This window comes from Microtus ochrogaster, chromosome 17 (genome assembly GCF_000317375.1).
Source record: "Microtus ochrogaster isolate Prairie Vole_2 chromosome 17, MicOch1.0, whole genome shotgun sequence".
Classification (NCBI taxonomy): domain Eukaryota; kingdom Metazoa; phylum Chordata; class Mammalia; order Rodentia; family Cricetidae; genus Microtus; species Microtus ochrogaster.
In genome coordinates, this window is record NC_022019.1 from 34,836,716 (window position 1) to 34,853,822 (window position 17,107).

The 17,107-nt window shown below is 40.2% G+C and overlaps 1 protein-coding gene across 4 annotated transcripts in view; it reads right to left on the bottom strand.

Annotated features, from left to right (window-relative positions):
- Nalcn (sodium leak channel, non-selective) overlaps window positions 1-17,107 on the bottom strand; it is a 258,303-nt gene that overhangs the window by 33,940 nt on the left and 207,256 nt on the right. For all 4 annotated transcript variants that reach the window (XM_026783175.1, XM_026783176.1, XM_005355702.2 and 1 more), the window contains 9 exons: window positions 10,304-10,405; window positions 9,816-9,885; window positions 8,230-8,321; window positions 8,020-8,142; window positions 5,296-5,352; window positions 4,720-4,840; window positions 4,491-4,622; window positions 3,480-3,647; window positions 1,792-1,896 (listed from right to left, as the gene is read on the bottom strand). In XM_026783175.1, coding sequence (XP_026638976.1) covers window positions 1,792-1,896; window positions 3,480-3,647; window positions 4,491-4,622; window positions 4,720-4,840; window positions 5,296-5,352; window positions 8,020-8,142; window positions 8,230-8,321; window positions 9,816-9,885; window positions 10,304-10,405 — 970 coding nt within the window. The remainder of the gene's footprint in view (window positions 1-1,791; window positions 1,897-3,479; window positions 3,648-4,490; window positions 4,623-4,719; window positions 4,841-5,295; window positions 5,353-8,019; window positions 8,143-8,229; window positions 8,322-9,815; window positions 9,886-10,303; window positions 10,406-17,107) is intronic.

The window sequence follows — 17,107 nt, forward strand, 5'->3', positions numbered from 1 at the left end:
TCTCTCTCTCTCTCTCTCTCTCTTCTCTCTCTCTCCCTCCTTCTTTCTGTTCTTCCTTTCACACATGTACACACCAATACAATTACAAAATAAAAACTAATTAGTACAAAGTTTTTAAAAACATGAACTGAAATTCTGAGATGAAATTGATGAACTAATATTCCTTTTGCCCACATTGTGATCTTGGATTTGATCACCATCTTAAGGGTTCTATTGCTGTGAAGAGACACCATGACTATAGCAACTCTAATAAGGTCACACTTCCTAATAGTGTCACTCCCTATGACTAAACATTAAAACACATGAGCCTATGAGGGTCATTCCTATTCAAAACCACCACATTTCACTCCCTGGCTGCCATAAGCTTGTAGTCACAACATTATACAGAAATGCATTCAGTCCAACTGTCCCATACTCTATCTCCTATAGACCTCACTGTTTCCAGCAAGATGACAAAAGCGTCTTCTCTGTGTTGTTCGTCTACAGAGCGCTTTCCATTTCCCCCATGAGTCAGCGGTCCTGGCTTGGGCTGGGTGTGAGTACAGAATAGAACATCACGGTGCTCCGAGGCCATCATTAATACAGTGACTCACCCATGATTCCCACAAAGCTTCAACTTGAAATGTTGTTATTATCTTTTTGGATTTTGTTCAGCATGAGTTTAAAATAACTCTTGATCCTTACATAAGCTTGTGGATAAAAGCATCAGCACTTTATTAATTCTTTCATTTGCTGATATGGTACATCATGACCTTTGTACCTGTACCATGTTCCTTATAATGTCTTCTCAGGTTAATGGAAGTTGTAGAATGTCTCTCTCCCTCTATCATGTCTGAAACCCTCTTATATTAGTGTATTTATAGTATTTTGCCTGGACAAGAGTCATGTTATGCTTGATATTAACCAGAGAAGTTAGAGTTTTTATCATGCTGAATCCATATTGGCCATATTTGCTAAAAATGTATAATGTCAAATTTAGTCCTAAGGCCATGCTCTTTCTGTGGGAATACAGGTTAGAGCAATATGGGCCCAAAGCTCTTTCTGACAGAGCTGGTATCCTGCTCTTCTCTGCCACATCAGATAAGGCCCGGTGAAGGATAGATTCACCAGATAGAAGGAACTCAAATACCTCTTTGGAGAAGAGCTGTGTAGCTTATCCAAAATACAATAAAAATATGCCATTATATAATATTACCAGGATAGGAGGTTATTACAGCTAATTTCCAGTTATTGACACTGACTGAAGAAAGAGGGAACAATATTGCTGTGAGGTTATGAAAGATGGAATTTTTGTTGGAGACCTTGTAAGTTGTCACAGAGGGGACACCTCTATGCAGTTAAAAGTGAATATGTATACAGTGATTTTTCTCATGGATATGATGTCCAGAAAGGAAAAAATAAATACAAAAAAATAAAAGTTCTCTCTCTCTGTATTTTGAGTGGGGTGAGGGAATGTCATTTGTAGGTGTTTTACATGACCAGAGAGGAGGATCAAGTTAAAGAGACGTTTCAGAGACTCTTAATTGTAAAATCCTGGAGGCCAGGTTCATTGTCAGAAGTGGAGTGGTGATTGGTGCTGGGATAGGAAAGAGGAGGAGCCTCTGAGTATTTAGAATCTCACAGACCTTTTACCAAGAAGAGACATACTATGTGCTTACAATAAAAAGAAACTTGTGGGAAAAGAATTTTTAGAGTTTGTGAGGGGGTTCCTGGTAGCCATTGGTATGCACATATTAAAAGGAATGGCAAAACTACTTTGGTTTTAACTTCAAGAAAGTAGAGAAGTCTTACCCTCCGGATAATGTTGGGATCGTTGCACTTGGCTAGCTTTCCAGCAAAGAGCTGGACCCCAAAGCTTGCAAAAACAAGCATCAGCGTCAACAACAGAATTGATACCTGAAAGAAATTGATGAAAAAGTAAATCTCTTTGTGAAAGTTAAGTATTAGGTTTTAACAGTGATTTTTTTAAAAGGATTTTTTAGAGCATATTGTGTGAAATCCATATTTGTTGTCAACGATACCTTCTGACTTCACCCCCATGGGTCATTCATTTACCTTCTTAAAATGAGAAAAAGAGACACTAACAGTAGGTTTTAAATTTTTAAAATTAAATAATATGTCTCTCATGCAAGAGAATGAAACAAGGCATTTTATATGATTTTTTTAAATGAATACTTTTTAATTTAAATGAAAAAGAAATGTTAAAAAATTCTGTTGTTATCCATTTTCCCCAAATGGAGTCATTTTCTTACTAGTTGAGCATAGATTAAAGAGAGAGTGGCGTTGCCTTCTTGAGAGCAAGGGCTCTTGTGCTGGGGAGCACTCTGTGCACCCTGACTCAATCTATTAGTTGTCTTGGGCTCCCTCTGCTGGCTGCTGCTTTTGTTTCAGCAGAAAAATAAATAGGTAAAAGGTGACTTCTGTGCCGACCACAGAACTGTAGTGGATGGAAAACCTACACAGATGTCTAAAGTCATCCAAAGCCATACAAAGTGCTCCTCGTGAGAAAGACACAGCGAGATTTCCTTTCAAACCTCATCAGTGGTTCAGAGACTCATATACGTGAACCGCTGGGTAGGGTGACAGTGTTTTTTCCTTCTCAAGAATCCATGTGAAAAGCCACAGTGTTACAGCCTTGTAGAAAAAAAAAAAACCCTGGGTCTTTTAAACAAACACACCTTTAAAAATATGAGCAACTATGCACTTCTTGTACCATCAGAGCATAGTTGTCAAATACTTTCATACCAGCTAAAGCTGCAGCTGAGCTAACACTACTTTTTCTAGAAAACAAGCCTCTGTCCATCACTCCCTGTTCCTCATACACAAGCAGAACTCATCCATAATAAAAGAATTTTGTGTGATCATTCTTCTGGAGGATGGAAACAGACTGAGCAATGAACCTTTTATTTTGTTTTATCTCCAGCCTTGTTCTTAGAAGACACTAATATAATGTTTACTCATCATGTTCCCCTCAGATCATATTTATAAGTGTTACATGCTATCTATTGAGGCTGCTCAAAGGAAGGTATGTCTATACACTGTGTTTTTTAGATGTTGTTTTGTTAACAGTTCTAGGATGGAGGGGCACAGTCTGTTTTCCATGTCCAGTGGGACACACAGAAACCAAATGCACCGATTTTCAATTGCATTCACGAAGTAGATGGGCTTGCATTTTGTTATCCTTAATGAAGAGAAATCCCATAGTAGAAACTGAAGTCAAATGAAGAATGAAAGAGTGGATCCTAGCTGTGGTTTGCCATGCATTGTGCCCACAAGTGTTTCTTAAAATAAAATAAGTCAGCTTCAGTGGGTGGAGTTTCTGAAAGAGTTTCCTTGTCTCCTTTCTAATCCTCTATATGAACAGAACTATATGGACTTGCCCTAGTTATCCGTGTCTCCCTTTATCCCCTAGTCAATGAAATGATAGGACAAGATTGTAGAGAACAAGAAGCAGAGAAGCAAACGGGAGTCTCACATACCAGAAAAATCTCCTTGAAGCCACTGAAAAGTTCTCGGACAACTTTTCTCATCTGGGGCACCAGTTTGAATATCCGCAGAGGTCTTAGGCACCGAAGGACCATCAGGAGTTGGGCTCCTGACTCAGCAGGCACATTTTGGGGCATCCAACAAAGAAATATCAGGCTCACCTAGAAGGAAAAGTAATCTCTGGAATTTATACTGTCTCTTTGGCTGTGCACATTTCCTTCCATTCAGTGGGGACATCATGAGTTTCATGGGGGGCAGCACATAGGTGTGCACAGCATCTGCTCACAGTAAACAATGAGTTTATCCTATGCCCGCAGAGGGCTCCAAGGAAAGGTCTCTAGCGTATGGGGTAGTGGGGTACCCACTCTGTGTATCCCCCCACATCCCACCTTGTGTTTTATCTTACTGCTTTCTTAATTTTGTCCCACTCAGGTACCATTATGGGATTCTTTTCATCAAGGACATTGATTATTATCAACATGCAACCTCCACTCAAGGGAATTCTCCTTTTTCTTGCACTGAAAATAAGAAATTTCCAAGTCTATTCCTATAATTTCCCAATTTAATTGACCAGAACACTTGAATGGCTACCAGTGATAGTTAGAATTGCAAAGGATTTGATAACAAGAGGTTAAATAATTACTAACATGATTTATTTGACAAAAATATTTTTGTATTAAAAGAGTCATAAGAATTATGGGATGTAAACTGGTTTGATGCTTTAGATTTTATTAACGCAGTCTCATCCACACATAAAACTGCAATTGCTATATATATATATATATATATCTGTAGATATTGTGACACTTTTAATATAGATTATTTGTTTAGATTTCATGTTCATACCCTTTACTTACATACAATAGGTCATTATAACATATAATAGGTCACTATAATTTATTAAAGAATTTATGACAACTAGACCTCAGACATCTCACTCTTGTACTAAGGGATGCAAAAAAACTATTACATTGTGATATTTAGAAAAGAAAAAAAAAACTTACAAGATAGATAAATATGTCCATGACACCACCAAAGTCCCTGATGACAGCGGTAGGAGTGAAAAACAAGCCATCTGCCATAATCTTCAGATTAAGCTCAATGCTCATGAATATCACAAACACATACTCAGCAATCTGAAATGGGGCAAACGGCATTTTGGTTGTAACCAAAACAGCAAAAACCGGGCAGTAATTTTCTACTGAGCTGGGAGCTAAGGTTTCTGCATAGTACCTGTAAAGTGGGTGCATGCATGACTCTCCGGAAGGGGGATTCAAACATCATGGAAATGCAAGAGCAGATGGTCACGGTGATCATGACCCAGTCCAGGTAAGTGACCAGTCCCAGCAAATCACTGCCGAAGAACAAACATAACTGAGAAATGCAAATGCTCTGCCTGTGTTTGCAAGCGCCAGGGATCATGGCTTTGGTAACTCTATCATGACAGGTGTTTCTAAAAACAAGTCTCCCATGGTATATGCCATCTATATATTGTTTGTGTCTGGTGTGTTGTTTGTGCTACATGCTTATGTGTTCATTTACGTATGTGAAGGTCTGAGGTAGATGCTGGATTCTTTTCCATCTTATATTCTTGAACCTGGGTCTCTCACTGAACCTTTATCTGCCCTCCAATTCTAGGACCATAGCTAGGTTTTTATAAGGGTGCTGGGGTTTAAACTCAGGCCTTCATGTTTGCATTACCCACTGACTGAGCCAACTCCCCAACCTAAAATTTTGTATTTTTATGAAGCAGAAAATAGCACATGTGAAGCTCAAATGCGCAGGGAAAAGAGAGCTTGTCATGCTTACTAAAGCTGGTGGTACTTTGTGTTTTTCACAGCTCCCGTGACAGGGTCTGTTTTCGATCTGTAAGAGAGAACAGCATATAAAATTCTTCAACACAACAAGCATGTTAGTAATCACAAGTTTCTCTCCATCTGAACTTCTTTTTATAACTTCTATAAAATGACTATTGTGAGCTATGTTAACTGCACACCACTGTGGAAGGCAGAGACCACTGGATAAAAGAAAAATCAAAAGAATTCTCAATATCTTGGTTTTGGATTTGAGACTCCATTCAAGGATTTCTGGCATGACTTATCACAAAGTTAAACTTCAGTATTTGTTTAGAAATTGAAGATGCATGTGTTGCTAGTTTGAGGATATTCTTCATAACCATTTAGATAGACAGACACTCTATCGGTTAAAGAGAGTTCTTCACTTCCCACTCCGCTGTGGTCCTGTGGAAGAATTAATATGGTATCTCACTGGAAGTGCAGTCCTAAGGCTTAGTTTTGGGGACCCTGTGAGCAGTTGTCAGTGAGGCCCCGGTAGTCTTTTTATGTGCATTTCCAATTACAAGAAGGTCTTCATCAGTCCACTCAGCTGCGTTGCTGACAAAAGAAGAATTACACCCTACTAAATGAAGTGGAGAATCAGTAATTAGATGTTAACATGTAGGCAGCCAACAGGGTAATTCGAGATGAAGACCTCACTTGAGCACCGATCAACTTCCACTGTCTTTTTTCACTTGGGCAAATCTCAGGGGTCCTTTAAAATTATTATTCCATACTTTAAATAGTGAAGATTTTTCTAGAACAGAAGAGGGACAATTGAATAGTGATCAGAAGAGAGTCACAGACTAGCTGACGTCCTTGAGTAAAACCGTCAACCTACTCAGACCTAAATGTCTTTTTTTGGTTGGTGGGGAAGTCTATTAGTTACTTCTTTATTCTGTGACAAAATGCCTGACCAAAGCAACTTAAGACATAAAGGATTCATTCTGGTTCACAGCTCCAAGGTATAGTCCATCATGGGGGGACAATCATGGTAGCAAGAGCTTGGGGGCAACTGGTCATATTGTACCTGCAAGAAGCAGAGAATGATAAATGCAAACACTCTGCTTCCTTCTGCCTTTTCATTCTGATTGAGACTTAAGCCCACACAATGAGGCCAGCTCACAGTTAGACTGGATCTTTCTACTTTAACACACCAAAATAGAAACCCTCTTAGACATGCCCAAGGTTTGCACCCATGGTGACGCTGGATCCCAGCTGACCACCAATAATCAATCATTGCAGGAGTGCAAATACGGTGACACACAGCCTCCTGTGATACTGGGCCAGTTTGTGTCAGTTTTACAGAGATGCTTTACTTATACAGAGAGGTGGTGTAAGCAAGGGGGATTGTTCTGTGGTGTGGTTATGAAGAACTGGAGGTTCACGTTAGAGATGTCAGTAGTGTGTGTCCTTCCGAGTCCTGTGGACTAAGGGTTCACTCCAGGCCTCTTTCCTGCTGTGCAGAGACTATTTCGGGGTACATGTCTTCACATGGGCTTCCTCTTTGTGGGTTCATGTCTAAACTCCCTTTTCTTAGAAGGAAGTGAGATATTGGATCGGTACCATCTTGAGGATTTCATTTTAATTTAGCTATGTCTTCAAAGTTCCCTTCCCCAAACATTGGCACATTATGAGATAATAGTGGTTAAAACATATAGATTTTTTTTTAAGAAACAGATTCAACAGGTAATGATATTATATGATATAAATTATTAACAAAGAAATCTGAGTACTTTAATGAGGGCACAGGGAAAGACTGGAAAGTTCTCCACTTCCCTCCAGGTCTCTCATGTGTGTAGGTATGTGTTATGGTGGGGGGATGCATTTGTGTTTATGTGGTGAAAGCCAGAGTTCAGCTGCCATTCTTCAGGCGTATTCTACCTTGTAGTTTGATATAGAACCTTTCACTGGGGCCTGAGGCTCACCGGTTAAGACTTCTAGCCAGTGAGCCCCAGGGAGCTGCCTGTCTCCACCCTTAGTGCTGGTGTTACAAATGCTATGCCATCACGCCTAGCTTCTTACATGATTCTGGGGATCAAATGCAGGTTTACAGGCTCACCTGCGAGTACTTTGTCCACTAAGCTATCTTCCCAGTTCCATGTCAGGACTCTTAATATCTGTGATATGTACTTAAAATAACACTAGACAAAAATTCCTTTTATCCATTGGTTGCCTATGATAGTTGGCTTAGGTCTCCCCTGAGTTACACAAACAGAGATGCTTACCCATTTCTTCCCCACTGGTGGGGTTGAGACAATGGCTAGTAGGTTTTCTTCTCATAACAACTGGTAATGTAAACACTAGATAAAATTCTTTGCTCTACAACAAAGGTCTTCAACAGAAAGTACAAGTCGGACAGAAGCCTTGAACAATAAATATTCTTAATCATGTCACTGATTTTCCTTTCGCTTAATCCTTTCAAGGGAAAATTGAAACTGAACAACACTGACATACACAACTGCAAAAAATGTGCTAATGCACTGGGTTATTAAATACTTTATCAATGGGAGCATCCTACAAATGTTACCTGCTTGAAACCTTTGTTTTCCACCTGTTCGGGAGCTCAGCAAAGAGGAGCAAGATGATTAATTAGCCCACAGTTTATTTTGTGATCCCACTAGGCCTACCCAGTCCTTTGGTTCACAGGACTCAGGTCAAATACCTGGTCCAAGCACAGTAAGTGGCCCAGACTTACGCATTGAAGCGTGCTCGGACCACCACGCGGCAGAAGTTTCTGAATCTGTGCTCCCGCCCCACGATGAAGAGCGGTTTGTCGAAGTACGGGTGGTTCTCTCGAAGTTCCTCCTCTTGCACTTTCCTTCAAGCGAACATTTGCGGGATCAGAAGAAGGCCAAAGGAAAGAACCACTCCCAAATGAGAGCCTTGGGACACAGCCACGTGGTACCTTTTCATCTCTGCTTGTTCCTTCTTCTCCTGAATCATCTTGATCTCGCTGTCTTCTCTTTGCGCATTTCTGTATCGCACTGTATTTGAGTGCTAGAAGTAAAAGGTGTATGGGTGTATGTACAGTGGAAGACTTTCAAAGGCTTAAAAGACCGTTTTTAAAATTAAAAGCAACGTTTCTATTTCTAAGTGCATTACTATATGGAGACCATAACATATACGATAGTTTATACTTCTCTATATATTCATATGTATAACGCTATATACATATTTTTAATGGCCATGAGCATCTTCACAACTAAATTTTCCCTTTAAAATACAAAATGCTTAGCATATACATATTGAAATTGTATGGTGTGCTAGGCCCTATCATACTGCTGAGGTTATAGCAAAGGATTAAAAAATTAAATAAGAATAAATAAGTCTGAGGATATAGAGTGTTGTACTTAGAAAAAAAGCTGAGGTTGTAGCTCAGTTGTTGGAGCTTTTTCTTAGCATTCACAAAGCCCTGGGTTCCATCCCCAGAAGTGCATAATTTGGGCGTAGTTGTAAAACTGTACAGGGAATCAAAAGTTCAAGGTAATCGTCGGTGACATAGTGAGGTTTAGATCAACCTGGGCTACAACACACATCTCCAAAGCCATGTTCTTTATTTTTTTTTGGTTTTTCGAGACAGGGTTTCTCTGTGGCTTTGGAGCCTGTCCTGGAACTGGCTCTGTAGACCAGGCTGGTCTCGAACTCACAGAGATCCGCCTGCCTCTGCCTCCCAAGTGCTGGGATTAAAGGCATGTGCCACCATCGCCCGGCCATGTAAGAACAAAGCCATGTTCTTACGTGACGCTTAGGTAGACTGTCTATTTCTACTAGACCATTTCAACAAAAGAACCAAAAGAATTGCTCATTATTAGCTCCTGGTATTAATGGTCTCAATCTCCACAGCAGACATGGAATGACAGACTAGATTATATATATATATACAACCCACAGGACCCAGTCAGTGTTAAGTATATGCATATGCTTCTAGGGATGACCACTTAGCATAAATAATTCGGGGGATCATCCCTGCAGAAAACAGACTCCCCGTCTCTCGGTACTCATTAATTGTATGTAGTTTCTGCATCTATGGGTAAGGCCTTGTGAGAGTTCCCCCATCCACACTGGCATGTGAGTTGGTATTGTGTTCAGCTCTTGTTTATGCCCACTCATTGGTGAGATTCCACGGGTGCAGTTTCATATCCCGGTCCTCTGTCTCTTACAATCTTTCTGCTCTTCCTTCTGCACTTTAGCTGTAGGAGCTGTAGGGGGGGCTGCAGTTGGGGCCAGGAACTCACAGCCAGTTGTTCTCTGCATTTGGTCTTATTCTTTTTAACTGAGACATTTGTTCTGCATGGGATGTCTGTATTTTTTCGGGTAATGATTTATTTTTGGTTCTTAGCCATGTAACTTGCTATCTGAATTTCCTGATTGCATCTGGTTAGAAAACATCTTAACACGATATAAAAACTTATGCATGAGAAATGTCTAATCAATCATTTAAATACACATTCATAATCAAGTTTCCAAAATCTAAAACAGCTTAGAACTCACGTCTTGAGTTAAAGTTTCAAGAGATTTGCCCCTGCTGATCCTCTGGCTGTTGGATCCATGTCTTAGTGACCTAGAACAACCACAGTCATCTTGTCAAAACATCTCAAGACCAATTCTTAACTTGTAATCAATAATCATGAGTAAAGGATTAAGTTTCCTGATGTATCAGAAATGACTCTTTCTTTGTTAAACATAAGCTTGTGGTCTACCCACTGGTCTTTGATCCCATCTAACAAGTTTTCAGATTTCTGTTCTTTCTGATCTTGAAAGTGAGACTTTGGCTATCACCAAGGAAAGAATCTTTGAAGTAAAGATTTTTCAATCTTTGTATCAGATAGGGAATTTCTTTATTGTTACCACCAGCAGCTAGAACCAGGTCCTCACCATGCCTGCCTTCCAACCAGGGTAGAGGCCTGAGCTTTGTACTGAGCTACACTTGTAAAGTCTTTCCTGGATGTCTCTGGAGTTCATCTTCCTGGAGTATTTACCTGCGCTCCTGGCGGATGTGATGCTGCACACTAAGGATTGACCTCTCCTTTGCTGGCTGCCCCTCAAATGATCCGCTCAGCATGCGCTGTCGAGTGCAAGCTCTTGCAAAAGAAAGAAATCCTAGATAAGTGCATGGTTTGTACACTCAGGATGAATAATACATTACTGCTCCTGGCTCTTATTAATTTTAAGTAAACACCACTGTTAAGGCAAAATACAGCCAATAACACATAGAGGAAAAGGACCTTTAGGCTTTGTGTCAGAAATACAAAGTAGAAATTCCACAGCCAAGAGAAGCTAAAGGATAAACAGAAAGCAGCCCTTCTTCCTTGTCTTCTTCTTTCAAATTACCAGCACAAAATGATGACAAGCTTTTCTATAGGTATTATGTCAGCCGCAGGGTTAGTCATGATATTTATTTCAATCTTAAACATGGAGGTCTCTGTAAGCCCTCAGGGAAGGTTTTTTTCCAGCTGGACCCCTGGAATTGTACAGTCATACATCTTCAAAAAAATGTTTGAATCCACTTAGTGCTGCCCATATGTGCAATGGGTATAGAATCATCTACTGGAGCAATGTGTAGTATTTTTGTTTTCATTTTGTTTTTTGGTTCACATCTCTGAATTTACTTACTTACTTATTACTGCCCTTCTTTTGGGAGTCATCAATTGCCAAGAGCATCTCAGGTAGGGGTAGGGCTTCATGAAGCCCTTCCCCATCTACGCTGGGATTATGGTCAGCTAGCTATTACGTAGGTCTTGTACATGTATTCCCCAGCTGCTGTGAGTTTATATGTTTAATGGTCCTGTTATATTCTGAAATTATTATTTTTTCCTGAAGATGTCCACTATTTCTGGCTCTTACATTCTTCTACCTCCTCTTTTGCATCGTGTCCTGAACCTTTGGGGGAAATTGAAATTGATTGGGCTGGCAAGATGGCTAAGGGATTAAAGCAATTGCTATGTATATTTGAGGATGGGAATTCAGACCACTAGAACCCACATAAATGCCAGCTAAAGGGGTCTTAGAAGGTAGAGACATGGGATGTCCTACATGCATGTACACACATATGTACATACACCTGTACATACTTATTCATCCATATACTCACATATCTCACTGCAGTATACACAACCACACACATACAACAAGAATGCTTTTGATAGAGAGGAAGATAATCATAGCATGAATCCAATGAATATAAATGTATTACCAGAGAAAAGACCCAAAGATTTCTGCTGTTACTTTAGTAAGGAACAAGGACCACTCTGAGGAAACACCCAACTAACAGTTTACCACACAAGAGCATCTGTTGAGTGGTAGACGGAAACTGTACTCATTTCTAGAGCAACAATGATACTGCATAAGAAGATGTGTTTCTAGGTTCAGCTCAGTTAGCAAAAGTCAAGCAAAGTATCTAGGGTGGGTTATTGGAAAATAGACTTAAAATCATAAAGTCATTTTGATAATGTCTGTTTGGAGTAAGTGCCACTCTCCTTTAGGTGTCTAGACCTCCAGCAATCTGTGTTCACCCCCATGATTTAACTCTCAGGCACTGTCATGTAGCTTTTACTATAAAAGAGCAATACTCAGCCCTTTTACTATAAAAGCACAATACTCAGCCCTTAAGCCATTGAGACCTAAGGGCCTTAAATACAAAACACATCCAACCTAATTGGAATGTGTCTGTTTGAATGTGAGGGCCCTTCCTATAATGAACACAGAAGAAAGTGATAGTCTCAGGCTTAGGATTTGTAAGCACTATGGGGTTGTGTGTCCAACAGCCCCAGCTGAAAATGGTTGACATTCCTGCCCTAGCACTTCCTAAAGTGTGTTAACATACTTGCTGCTGTGCCTCTTGACTCCAGGCCCTGGTAGCCTCTGCTAAGCACCCTGTGCCCTCCCTGACTGAGTAGAGCAGGCAAGCATGGGTTCATGGTGTCCCTTCACTATGACTCCCTTCTCTCTCTTCCCCCAAGAATATGGCTGAAGGACTGAGGAAAAAGTTAGACCCCCTACTTCTTTTTTGTCTTTTGACAAATTTCTTTCTCTTTAGGTCTAAAAAATTCAGAAAATTATAGCAGAGGAGACTGGAGTTTCATTTCACATGGGAATTATGGTCTCTGGATGATTCATGCACTGAACAGGGGTGTTGGTTTTGAGTTCTGTATTGAAATCAGAAAACCTTTGCTCAAATGGGTTAGAGTAGCCAAACATTTGCTTTCATTTCCTTTCCCAAATTTGCCCCTATGTTCACAGCAGCATTTATTAAGCAACAATTAAGTGCCCAGTAACTATGAGTTTCTTATTAATAAGCAGCTAACTTACAAGCAGGAAGTCAAGAGATCCTTTGGAGCCCAACACAGGCCCTGCTGGCTTCTGGTTCTTCAGGGGCAAGTCTTCATCTGAGTCTTTCTGCACCCTGAGCAGAATTTCCTGCTCACCTTCCTGACTTCAAGGCTCCCACATAATCTGAGCACAGTGAAACCAGGCTCATAGAACCCTCCCCTCCCCATGTTGAGAGGTCACCTTCAGCACTTCTTCACTTCTGTGTCTGTGTATTGTTGCTGCTAACTTTCTCTATGGTTGGTTTCTCCAACTGCGTCCCCTCCACACCTGTGCAAAATTAAAATTAATGCCTTCCCATCATCACTCTTTCCTTAAGTGTATTGTTTGACTAAATTCTCTGACATCACTTTCCTTTCATAGGCATGCCTATAACAATTGAATTAAGAAACTAGGTAAAAGCCAGTCTTTCTAAGCTGAAAATCAAGTGCTAATATTCTTTTAGCAAACTGTAAAATATTTATCTGGGTAAAGGCACTGGTTGGAGCAGATTATGGAAAGTATGTTTGAAAGTTTCTTAAGGAATATCCTCCCACCCAAGTATAATGCAGTATTCTATTAAAACTAAAAAGTGAAACTCTATTCAAGGCGTCTTCAAGGCATGTTCTTTGTGGCTTATAAAATCTATTTATCTTTCAGCATTGTCTCTTAGGAAACAGGTAAGGATATAGATGAAACAATTTTTTTTGTAGATACGTTCATTCTTCTAAAAGCATATGGAAACCCTTACTTGTGCTGTACAATTAGAACAGACACCAAACTAATAAATGGAGGAAGACCCTCAGATAGGAGGCAATGATTCTGGAACAAGAGGGGGAGTAGGAACACAGGGGTGGAAAGAAAACCTGAAGAACAGTACTTTGTTTCCGAGACCACTTGAATAAAGAAACAGGCTGAAAACATGTCATGTTAGCATGTTCCTTTATACATTAAACAGATTCAGGCTTATGCTGTGCCATGTTTATTGGTCGTGTAAAATGTCTTGCTATTTTGGAAAGCAGTAATAATGGGGGCAAAGGTGTTTCTATTGATTGGATGTGGATGTTGGTCTACTCTCCTTCCATCTTTTTATTTAGTCTAAGTACCTCCATGGTTGATGGAGGAAGGTCATTGGTTGATAAAATAAAGAAGCTGCTTGACCTGATAGGTTAGAACATAGGTGGGAGGAGCAGACGCTGAGAGGAAGAGGAAGTGAGCTCAGAGACTCAACAGCTCTCCTCTCGGGGGCAGACGCCTCGGAGAGACACGATGTTCCACTCCTGCGGGCAGAGGCGAGAGCTCTGCTCTCTGAGGCACACGCGATGAAGCTCCGACCCAGGATGGACGTAGGCTAGAATCTTCCCGGTAAGCGCACCTTGGGGTGCGACACATATGATTGGAAATGGGTTAGTCCAGGTGCGAGAGTTAGCCGAGAAAAGGGCTAGTGCTAAAGAGTCAAGCAGTGATTAAAAGAATACAGTGTCCGTGTAATTATTTCGGGGCATAAGCTAGCCGGAGGCGGCCGGGGTGCGGCTGGGGTGCTTGGGCCCCGCCGCCCCCATTACTACACATGGTGAGTATCACCCCCATTCAGGATTGATCTTCCCACTTTTGTGAATGCTCTCTAAAATTCTAAACCTGCCCTTAAAGATAGAACCAAAAGTTTGTTTTCTAGGTGATTCTAAGTGTCATCAAGTTGACAATCAATCAGTATAAACTATCACCCAATGGCTCTGGAAGAATCTCAATTTATCCCACATCTTGTGAGGCTCTGACTCCAATTGGTAATCATGCAAAATATGTAGGAAGAGAATGTTTCATCAATCCAAGGACATTCAGGGTTGTCAGAGGCCCAAGGCTAGGGAATCAACTATATGCTATGCCCAGATTTTTCACCAAAAAATAAGACATAGAATATGGTGTTCAAATTTTCAAGTTTGGAATCATTTGTTATTAGTAAACCAGTACCTAACACAGTTATTTCCATTGCCATAAACCCTTTAACTTCCTATTATTCATCACAAAAAGATTAACACAGAACCTCATGGCGGCTTCTAAAGTCTTGTTGACCTCCTCCTAATTTGTCTGACCCATTTAAACTTGCAAAGAATGAAAGCCACAAGTAAAATAGAATGCCTTGGTTGGCAATTTTTGTTGGTGTTATAATCTTAACTTTATTTCAAGGTGGAATACTGCATCACCCAAGATGAATAGGCTACATACCTAGAGTAGATAAGACGTGGAGACAGTAATAAGAAAAAGGATACCTCAGACGTTTCTTCTCATAAGTAGAAAAATTGTTTTTATCAGTGTTGTCTATGAACACTTGTGGAGGAGCATAAAATCAGATACGGAGTTGACACTAAGAACTGAACTCATTTCAATCTGTTAACCTAAGAGCAGACCCATCACTGGGGACTGGATATCCATGTATCTCATCTTACAGGAATCTGTTGGCAAATGATGGACTCAGGAATGCAGGACATTGATCCCCCAAACTGACAAATGAATGTGCACATATTTCTAGGTGAGGGATCAATGTCCTTAAATGGCAAGCTATAATTTGCCAGTATAAATTTTCAGTAATCTTTGTGTGTGTGTGTGTGTGTGTGTGTGTGTGTGTGTGTGTGTGTGTGTATGTTGGCCACATGGAAGGATACAAGAATAGTCTTGGGAAGAAAATATCAATTTACTTGCTGCTCAGAGAAAAAACAGAGCTGATCATATCAGGAAAGTACTTTAGTCTTCAGGCACAGTCTCTGCTTTGAGGAAACACTACATAGAGTAGAGATAGCAAAGTCTCTGTATCTTCTCTGTATCTTTTCCTAAAGAAAAGTCTGAGGAGGCTGTGCAAGTTTCTGTGTAAACTGGTGGTAAACTGTGTAAACAAGGGCTCTTTTAGGAAGTCTATCTAGTGGCTTAATATTAAAAACAACAACAAGAAAAAGCCTAAGTCTGCCTGCCTGGTTTCTGGAAGTGAGAGGCACAAGGGTCTGTCTAGTGAAAAATAATGAAGTCTTTTGTCTTGTGTGAGCGAGGAGACCCTCCATTATGCAGGCATATGTAATCTCTTTATTCCTGTTCCCTGGAGGAGAATTACAGAGAGGCATTTTCCTTTTCCCAGTTGGGGTTAATGTTATGCCCTCTCTACCTTTGAAAGTAAAACAAGATGAGGACCCCTGATGATGACTCAAATGTGGGAATATTCCTCAGCAAACACACATTCCCAGTTGCAAAAATATTACCCCTGGTTTCTTGCCAAGCCTTTGAAAAAAACATATGAAAGATTGATTCTTTTCCCCCCACCTCCCTGCATTGCCTTTGTGGTGTGGAATTTCAATTGCCCCTTATATGACAGCCACATATATAATCTTTTTTTTTAGGAGCTGGGAGCAGAGAATTGTGTCTTAAGAAATTGTCTCTATTTTTCTTGACATTCCTCCATCAAAAATATTTTTAAATTGGCCCAAAGATGATGGGTATAAGAGCGATCTTTGGAGTTTTATTAGCCTTTAAACACCACTACTTGTTTATAGACACAGTAGCAGGGGGTCCTCTGTTCCTTTCTTTGTTTTCATGTCTTCTTTCTTAATGTTCCAGAACAAGGGTGTGGGAAAATCCCGCACATTCTGTAATGAAAGAGAGGCCTAGGAGTCTTCAAATTATTTTTACTCATTATAGAAGAGTTAGATTACATGAGCCCATCTGTAGTAAATGTAATTACCACCCAAAGGAATCTCAGTGTGACTTTGCAGAGCATTGAAGTTGAGGGTTTTTACTAAGATTCTGAGCTCCACAAGGTAACGTGCTTTAAAGTATTATCAGATGTTGGTTAATGTGATGTAACCACATCACAGACAATGGGTAAGCGGTTCTCTAGTGGCAGTCATGTAAAATCACAAGTGGGGAGGAGTCAAGAGAAGATAGAATGGGTATTTCCTGCGACTGGCTCCTACCTGACAACATTGGGGTGACAATGTGATCATCCAAGGTGGAGGCAACAGCAGATGGTAATGGGTGAGCCCCTGGTGATGGGCTCTTGCTGAGATGAGGTAAAGTTGCCTTTTTTAATGGGGTGAATATCCCACTCTTTAATTCAACCCCATCCTGAGTGGAAGGATATAATTTTTAAGCAGAGCAGCAGGTTAGGTCTTCTCATTTCTGCACTATTCATAGAAATGTACTTGCACATAGATAAATAAATGCATGGACAACCAATATCTCATTGTAGATTGAAAAGAAACCTGCAATGTCTTTATCTTACAAATGTGCCATAAATAAAAAGGAAAATCAATTAATGGGAAATCCATGTGTTTGAAGTGGACCTATTGAAGTACAACAAATAACATATATAAATCCTAAACTATTCACTGGGGTACAAATTTTGAAACCCAGCTACTATCTCAAAAGCATATATATTATAATGTAATGATGTAACTCTGTGTGTGTGTGTGTGTGTGTGTGTGTGTGTGTGTGTG